Raw genomic sequence first — 17007 nt, 5'->3', positions numbered from 1 at the left:
TTCCGATCTTCTAATTCAGTTATTCTTTATTTCTTCTCTTATTCCACCAATCTAGAGAGCTATTTATCTATAAATATTAGGGTAAACCATATGAATAGGTTTAACCTAATAAGTCAAAGATGTTTGGCAATTGGCAGTTTCATATGTTCCAGCCTAATAAGTATATATACATTTATACACACATGCATATATTTATATTTGAGAGTGGGGGGTGGGGAGAGGAAGGGAAACAGACAGAAGGCCAAAGACAGAAATCAGGGGATGTTTAATTCTGTTTAATTCTCACTGAAAAGGAGGTGTCTATGAAGGAACCTTTTCAAGAGGTATGAAAAGAACCAGGAGAACAGTAGTGCCAAAGAAACAGAGAGAATACAGGCTATCAAGAAGGAGTGAAGGGATAATGTTGCTACATATACCAAGAGGGTCCAGAAAGATGTGGACCAAAAAAAAGTTTCTTTTGGAATTGATAATACAGAGGTCTTGGCTACCTTTGTGAGCAGGTTCAGTGGAGTGTGGGGGTAAAAACCAAATTGTGGAGGTTGATGAGTTGATGAGAAATGAAGACAAGACAATGAGTATTGACTGTGTTTCCAAAAGTTTGGCTGAAAAGAAGAGGTAGAGAGAGAGAGAGAGAGCTATAGTGGGACTTTGAATCAAGGGAAGGTTGTAATTTTCTTTGTCCCCAGAGTGAGAAAAACCTGCACATGTTTATAGATAGGATGCAAGGAGCCAGATGAGAAGATGGAGAGGTTGAAAATGGGGGAAAGTTGAGGGATAATTGACAGTGGCAGGGTTTCAGAAAAAGCATGAAGGTATTGGTTTAAGACTAGGTAGAGGACTTTGCTTGAATGGGTGGTAAGAGGTTGGGAGGTACTACTTATTCTCTAAGATTGGGGATGAGGATGTAGAGATAGGTGGACATATAGATATATTTGTACAGTTTGAAAAAAGAGCAAGAAATTGAAATACTTGTGCCTAAAAATGTTAAATTTCTCAAAATAGGAAGTGCATTGTAGAGGACAGAATTGAGTAGGGGGCTTCAAGATGGTGTTATGTGCTTAGCCATTAAAAAGAATGGGAGAGAGAGACAGCTAATTGAAGAGAAATATAGTAAAAAGGATTATTGAGCTTCATTAAGGGCCCAGATGAAGTTGGAGACCATAACTTAGGAGTGTAGAGCTGTGCTTCTCAACCATTTTTGTTTTAAGCCCATGCCCCCTTCTCATAAACGTAAGAATCTCATGCCTTCCTTTAATGTGGAGGCTGGATGGGGTAGAGTAGGTGAGTGGAGATTTTCTGAATATGTCATAGTAATATCGAATATCTTTTCAAGTGTTAAATTGACACCAAAATAGAAGATTGTTTTAGGTGATTCCAAGGTTGCTTTCAACTTGAACATATTTATAACCTGAATGTGAGGTGTCAATTTCTAAAAAAAATTTTTTAAATTAATTTATGTATTTATCTATTTTTGGCTGTGTTGGGGTCTTCGTTGCTGCACATGGGCTTTCTCTAGTTGCGGCGAGCTGGGGCTACTCTTCATTGTGGTGCGCGGGCTTCTCATTGCAGTGGCTTCTCTTGTTGAGGAGCATGGGCTCTAGGCGTGCAGGCTTCAGTAGTTGCAGCATGTGGGCTCAGTAGTTGTGGTTCGCGGGCTCTAGAGCACTGGATCTATAGTTGTGGCGCACAGGCTTAGTTGCCCTGCGGCATGTGGGATCTTCCTGGACCAGGGATCGAACCCGTGTCCCCTGCATTGGCAGGTGGATTCTTAACTACTGCACCACCAGGGAAGTCCCTAAAAAAATATTAATTGAACTGTGCTATGAAGTAGCAGTAAGCATTCTATCACTGGAGATACTCAAATATAAATAGTAGCTAGACCATCATTTATTAAGGATATTTAAGAAAGGTTTCCTGTGTTAGGTTTTGGGATGGTATGGATTGCTTTCAAATTTATAGATATTATGATTTATCCTTATAAGTGTTCCAGGCACACTTATTTCAAAACTATATTTTTTGTATGTGAATGAGTCCCTGGGAAATCAAGGCAAGGCCTGACAAAGGAAAAGCTATAGGATTGTTTGTTTTCCACAGTCACAGAAGATAAATTTTATGACTAACAAAAAGAGTAAATTGCAGTTGTAGACACAAGGCGAAAAGGGTGGGAAACTCCTATCTGTAGCAACTTCAAAGGATCTCTGAGGGGAAATAATAAGGGGTGGGTGATGTAATATATGTTATGAATGAATGTAATTTAAAGAAACAAGAGTCTGTTCCTCACTGATAAGATGGGGGCAGGCTTGTAGAGAAAATGGTAAAATAAACTTGTACTTGCATTAATCTGTCTCTTGGTGACCAATTAGGTTGGAGAAGCATTTATTGGGTTCTGAATTGGATGTGGTTATCTCCACAGTCCCTCCCACCTCTAAGCCTCTGGTTTAGTCTGTTAGTTCTCAGCACTATGGTATGTCTGATGATTTTTTTTTGTTTTGTGTCCACAGTGTAGTGTTCTTCAGTGTCTGAAAGAGCTACTGCAGAATTGGCTGTTGTGGCTTTCTATGGACATCCACATGAAATCTGTGAACAGTCCTCTGTGAGTTATCTTACAACCCTCCTTAAGAGTTGATCTCTACAAAACTGTTTGCATATGGAGTTTAATAGTGTGGCATAAAAAAAAAAAAATAGTGTGGCATAAAACCTAATTGCTTCATGTAAATGCTTAATTGTACTTTTCTTAAAAAACTGTTTTTTGTTACTTTTCACTCTTCCTTACAATCCTGTGAGGAAAGTTAATTCTTCAAGTTTTATTCTATAAGTCAGAAAGCAACCCCCAAGCCTCTGAGTCACTTGCAAGAGTTAATATAGCAAAACAATGGCCAGCTGACGTCAGAACTTGCAACTTTGACTTCTATTCAGTTTAGCTCATTTTATAAAATGTATTCTTGCTTATATGTGAAGTCAATTTTGATGATGGCTAGGAAGATCTGTAATTTTGCTGTACAGATTTCTTTTTATGTTTCTCTGATGTATTTTGCTTATATATGTAAATTTATTTTCACTTTATAATTAAAAAAGAGCCCTGAATTTCCATTATGTTCATTACTGTTAAATGTGAAACCTCAAAGTGAAAGTAAAAGCCTGACTGAATTTCAAGGAACTGCCTGATCAGGTTTTTTTGACTCTTTCTACCTAGAGTCTTTTGCTTCTCCTGTATTATTTTTTAACATTAATTTTTTTTATATTATAGAAAATTACAAACATATTCAAAAGTAGAGAAAATAGTACAATTGTTACCCTTATGTACGCATCACCCGGCTTCAACAGTTATCAACTCATGGTTAACTTTTTTTCATTTATAACACCCCTCACTTTCCTCCTCCTTTGTACTAGATAACTTTTTAAGCAAAACCCAGACATCATTTCAGCTGTTGAAAAATGATACCAGTATAACACCTAAAAATTAATAGTTCTTAATATGTTCAAATATCTAATGGATGTTCAATTCCCTGTATTATCAGTCACATTCTTACTTTATAAGATAAGGATCCCTTAGCTCCAACTGCAAGTAGCTGGTGGTTGGCTTAGTTAGATTAGCCCAGATCTATTTTTCTATATGTTCTTTTCCCTATAGTTATCTCCTACTTTGTTAGGAGAATAGAAGCTTCTTGGGAGTTGCCTGGAAACTTTTTAATTCTTCATATTCATTATTGCAGTGCTTCCATATATCGTGTATGTCTGATCACTTTTAGAAGGAAATGGAGCATTAGTGAGTAGTGAAAGTATCTTGTAAAGCAGTGCTTCTCAAAGTGTGGTCCCTGAACCAGCAGCATCAGCATCACCGGGGGTCCTGTAGAGATACAAATTCTCAGGTACTACCCTAGACCTACTGAAGTAAACTCTGGAGGTAGAGCCCAGTAATCTGTGTTTTAACAAATGCTTCCATAATTTTGGTGCAAGCTAAAGTTTGTGAACCACTATCATAAATTCCGTTTGAATAGTTAACCTCTTCAAACACCTCAATTCTATTAAGAATAGTATGTTTGCATTTATAATCTTTGGCCAATTTGCAATGTAAGTCTTAGGCACCCTAATACAGGTGCTTTATAATTTATATATTTTCTTTCTAAAAATCCTAGGATCCTTTTTAATTAGTGTCATAAATTTTGAGAGGGCATTTACAAAGGAGCTCTGCTTTCTAAAATTCTTAAAACAAATAAATGGACATAATTGTAGGTAACTTTGCTTGTCATAATACTACTTGGCATTATATAATATAGCTGTTAAGCTCTCAATAATTTTTCTATCTTGGAGATATGAGTGTAATGCTATGTCTCCATCGTATGACCATATGCCATATGACTGGCAAAGAGGGAGTAAATTGTAGTTGTAGATCACAAGGAGAGAAGGGTGGGAAACCATTCTCAGCAGTGGCTCTCCAGGGGGCATTTTTGGTTGGAACAGTGACTGGGAAGAGGGTGCTAACATCTTTTAGTAGGTAGGAGCCAGAGGTGCTAAACGTTCTGTAGTGGGTGGGGAGTAGGAGGCAGTCCTGAATGGCGAATTGTGTCATCCAAAATGCCAGTAGTGTCCTGTGGAGAAACACTTTCAAAGATGCTACCTGAGCAATCATCATTGTACAAATTATTTCAGACATATTTGTCAGGTGCTGCCAGAAATCATAAAGTACAGTTTTGCAAGTGATGGGCTGACTGTATGTATGCCCACCTATTTGAACGGTCTCTTAATCTTTCCCTGCTTGCTCTGGCACAGAATCATCATGGTGGTGGGTAATGGTAGAGTTATCATCATCTCAGGCTCTAAGACTATATGCTATTCCTTTTTTCTTGTGCATAACTGTTGTTGGCTACCTAGATCTGAGGGTAAAGCTATGAAATCACATTTCCCAGTCTTTTCCTAATCCACTCAACAGTGGATTGAAGGAGAGGGGTGGGGAGATGGATGGATTGAACCAATTATACCCATGTGTAATTTGAAGAGACATGGTTCATTGATTTGGGAAGAATATAAAATATCTAGATATGGTTTTTACTAGAAGAATGAAAGATGCCAAAAATTTTACTCATTCAGTTTTAGAATCGAATTCCAGTTAAATTAAAGTGAAAATATTTTTAACAGCATTTTAATTCAGGAATTCAGGCAAAACTGGGTTTGGATTTGTGTACTTAGAAACTAATTTGCTGACTGCTATGGTCCCTGGACATTGGTGATATTATCTAAAGTCTGGAGCTTAATCCTTTCTTTCTCTGGTATTTACTAGTAGAATGTTTGCTCAGGGCTGTTCTATGAATTGATCTTAATGGTTCCCTAGAGGGCTGTATAGGTTTATGATTAATCACTGCAGTTTTAAAAAATGTGAATTATACATTGGAGCACTGATCGTTTTCTGAAATTCCCACTGACTTTCTGCTGTATATTTAATCCAGCTTTAGCTTGGAAAATGTGAGGACTTTTGCTAATATGGATCTTGGTTTCTTATTGCAGAGAGACAACTTTAGGTGGATCCATGAACTCTGTGTCTAAACTGATTCACTATGTAGGGTGGCTGTCCACTACTGCAATGCGCTTGGAAAACAACAGTACTTTCTTGCTGCACTTTATTTTGGATTTCTATGAGAAGGTAGTACACATCCCATTTTCGCTACTTAGATTTTTGTGATGGCTGTCTGCTTTACTAGTCTGTTGTTTAAATTTTATGCACAACTATTAAATTGGGCTATGACCTTATTAGCATACTTGAGATAAGCTGTGTATTTTGAAGTTAATGATTGTATTCTGGCCTGAATAGTTGACATGCATAAAACAAAGGGGAAAAAGCAAATGCTTTTTTTGAAGTCCAGGTACCACTTTAATAGACTTTCCCCTGAATAATGCTGGCCCTAGACAGAAGTCTGTCTTTAGTATCACTTTTTTCTCATCCATTGTACATTTCCAACCCCTGGTAAAAAAAACCAAAAATACCTTTTATTTCTTTAGCTCTCCACCCCCCACCTTTCAACTGCCTTATTTCTCCCAGTACCTATGATTCTGGTCATCTTCTATTGTTTTATAGTATTCAACCTAGACAGAACTATTATCCAGGAAGTACCCACTAATCTCAGTTTTCCTGGCTTCTTCTCTTCATTGATACCTAGTTGTCTTGTGTTATATTTGCTTGGAAGCATGCTCCTTTGTTTTCCAGGTTGACAGCTAGCTAATATGATAATTCAGTATTTATAGGATTTAAGAAGAAAGAAATGCTCCCTTCCCCTTTCTCCCTAACTCTAAGATCTCTCCCCAGAAAAAAATAAAAGATTTCAATAACTACCTTGCAGAAATAATCCACTATTGTAAGGTTGCTGTTTGGTGAGGTACATTTTTAAGCAGGTTGTGGCTACGTATTCTATTTATGAATCAGGCAGGCCCAAACCTGATGTTATATTATTGCTTATTCTCTAGTGGTGATTCTTTGAGTGAAGTTGGTTGAGGAGTTCTGAGGAATAATTTATATACTGGTGTTGTCATTCTTCCCAAAAGGTATGTGACATATATATAAATTATAACCTTCCATTGGTGGTGTTGTTTCCTCCTGGGGTCTTCTATCCCGCACTCCTCAGCCTGGATTCCAGTATCCTGAACCAGCTCTGTTACATTATGGACAGGTACAAAGCCTTTTTACCATTTTATGAATTAATACATCATAATTCCATCTTCATTTTCCATCTATACAATAATTTATGAATATACTACAATAAGTTTATTGTACCTAATACAGTGAAATATAAAATACAATAAAATTGTTTCCATTTTCTGCCCAGGACCTTTGGAAAAAGGAAACATGGCTTTCTTTAGGGAATGACCTTCCGACATGGGACTATTTTAACTGTGTTTTTAAAATGTCACTGTGGGGGATATGGATTGAAAGAATTCACAGTTAAGGATCTTTTGTGCAGTGGTACCGTTGCACTCAGCATTGTTAATTCTCATTGCTGTGTCTCAAAGAATAATTAGTCATTTACTGACAACTGGTTTAAGTCTACATAGCTTCTCTGGTAAAAAGAACATTTTCTGGGAGATAAGGGGAGTTATTACCAATTATATGAAACTGTAAGTATTATTTCTGATCTCTTCTAATTTTTTCACTTATGGACTGAAATTGCTCTTTTTAGCCCATAAGTGTAGACCCTTTTGGCATAACTTATGAGACTATGCCAAGGTTAAAATGTTGAAAATCTACTTAGAATAGTTCTCAGTCAAGAAAAGATTACATCTCTAAGTTTTCCTTTTATCCTTTCTACTGCACCTTTTTTTCCACATTAGGAAAATACGTTTTATAATATGTTTTGTATCAGTGCCTGCTTTTGAGCCTCTATTAATTTTTAACAGTGAAACATTAAAAGCATTTCCTTTTTTACAGAAGTATAATTTACAGTCATATCTTAAATGCATATCTTAAATTTACAAGTACTTATCCTAAATGTACAACTCAATATTTGAGCCTCTATTAATTTTTATTCTTTGAGGAAAATGTACCACAAAAGGAAAAAAAAACTTAAATAGACAGCTGGATATTTGTGTATGTGCATATATTTACAGTTAAAATGTAAACTTTTGTTTATGTTTACATATCAAAGGCATTTAATGGTAAAAGTTCTCTTTGCTCTGTCTTTAGGTATCGTAAAAATTTGACTGCTGCAAAGAAAAATGAGTTGGTACAAAAGGTATGGATGATGAATCTCTGTTTTAAATCACCATTGTTTAAAAATTGAGTGTAGAGATATATGATCTGTTGGGAATAAGAAGGAAAGGGGGAATAGGTGATAATGACAATTTTTTTTTCTTTCCCAATAGACAAAATCAGAGTTCAGCTTCAGCAGCAAGACCTATCAAGAATTTAATCACTATTTGACAGCCACGGTTGGTTGCCTGTGGACATCCAAACCTTTCCAGAAAGGATTATATATTGACCCCAAAGTCTTAGAAAAAGCTTCAGTAGCAGAGTACAAAAACAGTTTAAATTTAGTCCATCATCCTGCTCTTTTGGGTTATGCTGTTTTCTTTCTGCTACAGGTAAGAGTATTTAAATGATTTTTAGATTTTCTATAGGAATACTATGATGGCAGAAATAGGAAACGCCATAAATTTAGCGTGTCTGAATTGCAAGACGTGTTCAGTCATACTTTTTGAGTATCAGCTAACTTTTGGGCATTGTGCTAGGCTCTGGGGATTCAAAGTTAAGTAATTAGTTTCTACTCACAAAGAGCTTGGGTTTGTGGCAGAGACAAATTTGTGAACATTACTGCAATACAGTTAGGTGAAGTGAGAAGAGATACAATTGTGAGAAAGATGGGGGAGTGAATATTAGTTCAGTTCTACCTGGGTAGAGGTGGTGCCAGGTAAGAAAAGGGTACGGAGAAGTTGAAGCTTTAGTAAAATCCTTCTAGGCAAGATGGAAAATGTAGGCTAGATGATGTTATAATTAGAGTTGGAGTCTTAGCCAAAGACTGCTGATTTAATGGGTTGATATCAGTATGTAAGCAAGGAGGTCTTCTCAGGACTTTACACCAGCCCTGTCATTTTCAACATTATCAGTGACTCAGAGAACTCAAATGGTGTGCATATCATGTGTAGATGACACAACAGGATGGGATTACAAATACACTGTTAGAATCTGGATTCAGAATTCCCTGAACAGACTGGAACATTGAGAAATCTAACAAAATGAAAAAATGTATAGAACGGGGGAGATAATCATTGAGTAAATGTTTAATATATTCATGTAAGAACCAGTCACTGTGGTGAACAAGACACATCTGAGTACTGCCCTCATAGAGCTTGGAATCTAGTCAGGGAGGCAGTCATTAAACAGACATCTTACAATAAAGAATGATGAATAATATAGGGAAAGTACAGAGAATGATGAAAAAATATACAGGGGGGCTTCTGTAGAGCCAGTTCAGGCTTTACAGAAGTGATGCTAATTGGAGTTTTGAAGGATGAGTATGAGCTTGTCAGGAGGAGCAGTATTTGAGGAAAAGTGTAAAGCTAGAACAGGGGACAGCAAAATTTTTCTGTGGAGGGCCAGACTGTAAATATTTCAGGCTTTGCAGGCCACATGGTCTCTGTCAAGATTACTCAACTTTGCTGTTGTAGCATGAAAGTGGCTATAGACAATGAGTAAACAAACGGGCATAGTTATGTTCCATAACAGTTTATTTACAAAAACAGGCATTGGACTGGATGTGGTTTGTGGACCCCTATGTTAGAGCATGCTATGTTTGAGGAATTTATGCAGAATTACAGGGCTTGATCAGGGATTCTACCCTGACTCAGCAGCAGAAGTACCCGGGCTGCTTTTCCAAAGTATACATCCTTGATTGCTTCCAGCCTGACATTTTGATTTACTAACTGGGGTGATATCCAGGATCTGCTTTTTTTTTTTTAAACATGTTTATTGGAGTATAACTGCTATACAATGGCGTGTTAGTTTGCTGCGTAACAAAGTGAATCAGCTATACACATACATACATCCCCATATCTCCTCCCTCTTGCGTCTCCCTCCCACCCTCCCTATCCCACCCCTCTAGGTGGTCACAAAACACTGAGCTGATCTCCCTGTGCTATGCAGCTGCTTCCCACTAGCTATCTGTTTTACATTTGGTAGTGTATATATGTCCATGCCACTCTCACTTCGTCCCAGCTTACCCTTCCCCCTCCCTGTGTCCTCAAGTCCATTCTCTACGTCTGCGTCTTTTTTTCTTTTTTTTGAATTTTTGAATTTTATTTATTTTTTTATACAGCAGGTCGTTATTAGTCATCAATTTTATACACATCAGTGTATACATGTCAATCAATGTCTGTGTCTTTATTCCTGTTTTGCCCCTAGGTTCTTCAGAACTATTTTTTTTTTAGATTCCATATATATGTGTTAGCATACAGTAGTTGTTTTTCTCTTTCTGACTTACTTCACTCTGTATGACAGACTCTAGGTCCATCCACCTCACTACAAGTAACTCAATTCCGTTTCTTTTTATGGCCGAGTAATATTCCATTGTATATATGTGCCACATCTTCTTTATCCATTCATTGGTTGATGGACACTTAGGTTGCTTCCATGTCCTGGCTATTGTAAATAGTGCTGCAATGAACATTGTGGTACATGTCTCTTTTTGAATTATGGTTTTCTCAGGGTATATGCCCAGTAGGGGGATTGCTGGGTCATATGGTAGTTCTATTTTTAGAACTATCTATTTTAAGGAACCTCCATAGTGGCTGTATCAATTTACATTCCCACCAACAGTCCTTTGCCCATTTTTAAATTAGGTTATTTGTCTTAATGGCTTATAAGACTCATGTCTATATTGTAGATTCAAGTTGCTTATCAGGTATATGATTTGCAAAGCTTTCCCCTATTCTTTGGGGTGTCTTTTCATTTTTTGGTTGGTATCTTTTGAAGCACAAAAGTTTAAGTTTTGATGAACTCTATTTATTACTTTTTTTTTTTATCACTTGTGCTTTTTTTTAAATGCCTCCTCATTTCCTTCTCCCCCCAGCCCCTGGCAATGACCAGTATACTCTCTGCTTCTATGAGTTTGATTATTTCAGATTCATCATATAAGTGGTATCTTATAGTATTTGCCCTTCTGTGTTTGGCTTATTTCACCTAGCATAATTTCCTGCAGATTTGGTCTCTCAGTAGATTGTAGAGGATTAGGGATATTGGTTTCTCCTCATGATGTCTGTCTGATTTTGGTCTCAGGTTAATTGTGGCCTCAAAAAATAAGTTAGGAAGTATTCTCTCTCCTGTTCTTTGGAAGAATTTGTGAAGGATTGGCATTAATTCTTCTTTAAATATTTGGTAAATTTTACCCATGAAGCCATCTGGTCATGGGCTTTTATGTAATTTCTTGATAATACTTTTTTTAAATAAAAATGTCTTTTCCATTATGGTTTATTGCAAGATATTGAATATAGTTTCCTGTGCTATACAGTAGAACCTTGTTGTTTTGATAATACTTTTTATTTCTTTTTTCTTTTTTGGTTGTTGTTTAATTCTTTTCTTAAAAATTTATTTATTTATTTTTAACATCTTTATTGGAGTATAATTGCTTCACAGTGGTGTGTTAGTTTCTGCTTTATAGCAAAGTAAATCAGCCATACATATACATACGTTCCCATATCTCCTGCCTCCTGCGTCTCCCTCCCTCCCACCCTCCCAATCCCATCCCCCCCAGGCGGTCACAAAGCACCAAGCTGATCTCCCCGCGCCACGTGGCTGCCTCCCACGAGCTATCCATCTCACGCCCAGTAGTGTATATATGTCCATGCCACTCTCCCACCCCGTCACAGCTTACCCCTCCCCCCCTTATCCTGAAGTCCATTCTCTAGTAGGTCTGTGTCTTTATTCCCCTCTTACCCCTAGGTTCTTCATGACCTTTTTTTTCTTCTTAGATTCCATATATATGTGTTAGCATACGTTATTTGTTTCTTTCTGACTTACTTCACTCTATATGACAGACTCTAGGTCCATCCACCTCACTACAAATAACTCAATTTCGTTTCTTTTTATGGCTGAGTAATGTTCCATTGTATACATGTGCCACATCTTTATCCATTAATCCGATGATGGACACTTAGGTTGCTTCCACCTCCTGGCTATTGTAAATAGAGCTGCAGTGAACATTTTGGTACATGACTCTTTTTGAATTACGGTTTTCTCAGGGTATATACCCAGTAGTGGGATTGCTGGGTCATATGGTAGTTCTATTTGTAGTTTTATAAGGAACCTCCATACTGTTCTCCATAGTGGCTGTACAAATTCACATTCCCACCAGCAGTGCAAGAGGGTTCCCTTTTCTCCACACCCTCTCCAGCATTTATTGTTTCTAGATTTTTTGATGATGGCCATTCTGACTGGTGTGAAATGATATCTCATTGTAGTTTTGATTTGCATTTCTCTAATGATTAATGATGTTGAGCATTCTTTGATGTGTTTGTTGGCAATCTGTATATCTTTGGAGAAATATCTATTTAGGTCTTCTGCCCAGTTTTGGATTGGGTTGTTTGTTTTTTTTTAATATTGAGCTGCATGAGCTATTTATATATTTTAGAGATTAATCCTTTGTCCATTGATTCGTTTGCAAATATTTTCTCCCATTCTGAGGGTTGTCTTTCTGTCTTGTTTATGGTTTCCTTTGCTGTGCAAAAGCTTTGAAGTTTCATTAGGTCCCATTTGTTTATTTTTGTTTTTATTTCCATTACTCTAGGAGGTGGATCAAAAAAGATCTTACTGTGATTTATGTCAAAGAGTGTTCTTCCTATGTTTTCCTCTAAGAGTTTTATGTGTCCGGTCTTATATTTAGGTCTCTAATCCATTTTGAGTTTATTTATGTGTATGGTGTTGGGGAGTGTTCTAATTTCATTCTTTTACATGTAGCTGTCCAGTTTTCCCAGCACCACTTATTGAAGAGACTGTCTTTTGTCCATTGTATATCCTTGCCTCCTTTGTCATAGATTAGTTGACTGTAGGTGCATGGGTTTCTCTCTGGGCTTTCTATCTTGTTCCATTGATCTATGTTTCTATTTTTGTGCCAGTACCATATTGTCTTGTTTACTGTAGCTTTATAGTATAGTCTGAAGTCATGGAGTCTGATTCCTCTAGATCCCTTTTTTTCCCTCAAGACTGCTTTGGCTATTCAGGGTCTTTTGTGAAATATTTTTAAGCCGGGTTGTAGTATGGTCTGAGTTGATGTTTAGTGGAGATCACTTTGGCTTTTTGGTGGAGGATAGAGTTATAAGAGAAGGCCTGAGTGGAAGCAGAGGCACCAATTAGGAGGCTCTTGGTGTAGACAAAATAGATTGATAGTGATTTGTATGCAAGTGGTGGTAGTGAAGATGCATAGAAGTGGACTGATTAGAAATATACTGCAGAGATAGAGCAGACAGGGCCTGATGGCTTGATCAGAAGTGGGAATGAGAAAAAGGAAAGGACTTTTGAATTTTTGAATTGAGCAAGTGGGTTGATGGTGGTTCCATTTATTAATAAGAGGAATACTGATAGAAGAACAGGATAGGTTATTTTGTTTTTTGCAGAGGACAAGTTGAGAATGAAGTTTCGTTTTGACGTACTTAAGTTTGAGATGCATATTAGATATCCAAGAAGAAGTGTAAGTAAGCAGTTTGAAATAGGGGCTTAGAACTCAAGAGAGTGGTTGGAATGAGAGGAATCAATAAGGAATTCATCAGCATGGACTATACTTCATCAGTTCCAAAAACACACATTTTTTTTCACTTTTTATAACTTCTCAGAGATCAAGATGCATCTTGTGATCGATGTCAGCCAGGCAGCAATCATGATATAGTTGTCATTTGCTGTTTTTGAGTGTGTGCAGGCAGATTGCCAGAATCAGACCTTGCAGATTGGATGTCAGCAGCATGGGGGAAAGATTGGAGACGATGCTGGAGCACTGTTTTAAGCTCTCAAAACCAAATGACTTGGAGGAAGAAGGGAGGGAAGTGGTGAACCATACATGTTATGGACTTTCCTTGAAGCAAGGGCCAAAAGTAGGTTAGATTTATGCATTTGGGACCCAAGCACCATAGCCTTTATTAGTTCCTTTAAGAAATGCTACATAATCAACACTCTGGCACAGAGGATGATATTGTGTGAAAAAACATAGATATCCACAACCCTTGAGTAGAAAAGTAATTCAGAAGAGTTGGACTCTGAATGTGAAGTTTTAGAAATACTTTCACCACTTAATTTTGTTTATATTTACCATTTCATGTTTGTAAAAATGATATATGATCAAAATCTGCCTACATCTAAAACTGTTTCAATCATTATAAAATAAAAACTTGTAAGTGTTAAAAATGCATTGTGTTATATGTAGTTTAATAGGCAGAGTTTTTTCTTAGTGATACATAAAAAAAGTTGTTAGAATTGATGGCTCTTCAATGAAGTACAGTAGGTGATAGTTAAAGCCAGGGAATAACTAGCTAGCTCACTTAGCTCTGAGTTTTTATAAAGAATTACAAATTCATAGAATCTACTGGGTACCCAGACTACCTCACCAGACTTCATCCTCATCCTTCAAAACTCAATTCAGGTAATCATATTCCTCAGAAAAAGCCCACCTTCCATCTCCACCCCAGTGGCTGAGTACAGAATTTTAAAAAATGAAGCCAAATATTAGCAAAATGGTGCTCACTTTATAAACTGTGATTTTATTTTTTTTCTGTTTGTGCTTCTAGGGAGAGATATGGAAGGTTATAGTGGGTGCTTATTCAAAAGGAATCCAAGAGTGTTGGTAGGAATAGAACATAGCAAATGAATCAGATAGTGAAGAGCCATCTTAATTTTCTGGTAATTTTTGCTAACCAAATATTTTCATCCCCATTTCTCTCCATTTTCTTTTTTGTTTTTGTTTTGAAAGGAATGGCCAAAAGAAAGGAAAGTAAATATGAGCTCTATTCGGGTAAGTAAATTTATTTTCATCATGTTCAGGGATTTCATAAAGCTTAATTTCATCACAAGAATTTATACCTTTACTTTTTCCCAAATCCCAACTCTGATGCCTAGACAAAGTCAAAGTGAAGTGTTTGCCTTCTGAATTAATTCCAGTGACTTTTATGTGACTTCGTTGGCACATACCCTCTACATAGATAAAACTATTCATAGTTTGACTCTTGCTGTTGTGTCTGTGCATCATCTTATTTTATAATACACTTGCATATAGTCAAAATGTCACTGTAATGCATCTTATTTAACAAAGCCAAGCACAATTGTCTCAATAAAGAAACTCTGCTGTGTACGTATTTAATATAGAAGGTAATATAATAATGTCTGTGTTGTCTGTTTTAGATGTTAAATTCCTAGAGTGCAGGAATGATGACCCATTTCCATTTCACAGTACTTGTTCATTTGAACAGCTGAATTTTTTTTTTATTGGAGTATAATTGCTTTACAATGGTGTGTTAGTTTCTCCTTTATAACAAAGTGAATCAGTTATACATATACATATGTTCCCATATCTCTTCCCTATTGGGTCTCTCTCCCTCCCACCCTCCCAATCCCACCCCTCTAGCTGGTCACAGATCACCGAGCTGATCTCCCTATGCTATGCGGCTGCTTCCCACTAGCTATCTATTTTACGTTTGGTAGTGTATATAAGTGTATGCCACTCTCTCATTTTGTCACAGCTTACCCTTCCCCCTCCCCGTATCCTCAAGTCCATTCCCTAGTAGGTCTGCATCTTTATTCCCGTCTTGCCCCTAGGTTCTTCATGACCATTTTTTTTCTTAGATTCCATATATATGTGTTAGCATACGGTATTTGTCTTTCACTTTCTGACTTCACTCTGTATGACAGACTCTAGGTCCATCCACCTCACTACAAATAACTCAATTTCGTTTCTTTTTATGGCTGAGTAATATTCCATTGTATATATGTGCCACATCTTCTTTATCCATTCATCTGATGATGGGCACTTAGGTTGTTTCCATTTCTGGGCTACCGTAAATAGAGCTGCAATGAACATTTTGGTACATGACTCTTTTTGAATTATGGTTTTCTCAGGGTGTATGCCCAGTAGTGGGATTGCTGGGTCATATGGTAGTTCTATTTGTAGTTTTTTAAGGAACCTCCATACTGTTCTCCATAGTGGCTGTACCAATTCACATTCCCACCAGCAGTGCAAGAGGGTTCCCTTTTCTCCACACCCTCTCCAGCATTTATTGTTTCTAGATTTTTTGATGATGGCCATTCTGACCAGTGTGAGATGATATCTCATTGTAGTTTTGATTTGCATTTCTCTAATGATTAATGATGTTGAGCATTCTTTCATGTGTTTGTTGGCAGTCTGTATATCTTCTTTGGAGAAATGTCTATTTAGGTCTTCTGCCCAGTTTTGGATTGGGTTGTTTGTTTTTTTTGTTATTGAGCTGCATGAGCTGCTTATAAATTTTGGAGATTAATCCTTTCTCAGTTGCTTCATTTGCAAATATTTTCTCCCATTCTGAGGGTTGTCTTTTGGTCTTGTTTATGGTATCCTTTGGTGTGCAAAAGCTTTGAAGTTTCATTAGGTCCCAGTTGTTTATTTTGGTTTTTATTTCCATTTCTCTAGGAGGTGGGTCAAAAAGGATCTTGCTGTGATTTATGTCATAGAGTTGAACAGCTGAATTTTTTTGCCAGTATAATAAAAGGAATATTTAGCCCTTAAACTTCGGGTACTCTCTTGTTTGACTGTTACTTAGTGACTGAATTTCAGTTACGAACCTGGCCACTTGAGCTAACTCTTGGTATGTGCGTCCAGAATGCTGGGAACTTATCCTAGGCAAAGAAGAAGAGGTAGAGAATAAGCAAACAAAGTATTTGATAAGTAATTTTCCCTTTTTTGTGCCTGCAGGGGAAGAAATGGAACTGGTATTTGGACTATTTATTTTCAGAGGGTTTACAAGGCTTGAAACTTTTCATAAGAAGCAGCATTCATCGTTCTTCTGTCCCCTGAGCAGAGAGCATAAACCACCTGATCAACATTAAATGAATGTTGACAGAAACAAACTGAGCATATGGGACTAAATTCCTTCCTTGTTGCTGGAGAGGTCAAGTGGCTCAACTTGAGTTTCCATACTCATTTCACCAACAGACTGCCATCCTCAGGGAGTGCTTAGACTGGCCTTCTATCCATGGCTCAGGAGAGCCTCAATGTGGCTAATTTTATTTTTCAGGATCTAGATTCTTTAGCTCATTAGTGAAAAATGACTTCATCATCAGGCTCTGCCTTCCACCAAATTATACATAAAGAGACATATCTGTTATGTGGTGGGATTTTTCACATTCTTGTGGACTATAAGCTGCATTTTTGATGGAAGAGAGCAGGTAAATAGTATATGGTAGCAGTTAAGCTACAGACATATTCATGCAAAATACTCAGCTGACTCTGTAAAACCTCTGTGGATATTGCCATTTTTCTTGTTGTGAACAACCACACCAACACCAAGTTAAGAGGA

The 17007-nt window shown here is 37.1% G+C and overlaps 1 protein-coding gene across 1 annotated transcript in view; it reads left to right on the top strand.

Annotated features, from left to right (window-relative positions):
- CENPI (centromere protein I) overlaps positions 1–16541 on the top strand; it is a 45379-nt gene extending 28838 nt beyond the window's left edge. The window contains 7 exon segments of the mRNA XM_007467973.1: positions 2502–2593; positions 5503–5638; positions 6535–6659; positions 7670–7718; positions 7849–8067; positions 14433–14474; positions 16404–16541. Coding sequence (XP_007468035.1) covers positions 2502–2593; positions 5503–5638; positions 6535–6659; positions 7670–7718; positions 7849–8067; positions 14433–14474; positions 16404–16541 — 801 coding nt within the window.
- The last annotated feature ends 466 nt before the right edge of the window (positions 16542–17007 follow it).

This window comes from Lipotes vexillifer, unplaced genomic scaffold (genome assembly GCF_000442215.2).
Source record: "Lipotes vexillifer unplaced genomic scaffold, Lipotes_vexillifer_v1.1 scaffold152, whole genome shotgun sequence".
Classification (NCBI taxonomy): Eukaryota; Metazoa; Chordata; class Mammalia; order Artiodactyla; family Lipotidae; genus Lipotes; species Lipotes vexillifer.
Note: the sequence above shows the minus strand (reverse complement) of the source record. Positions and strands in the feature narration are given on the sequence as shown.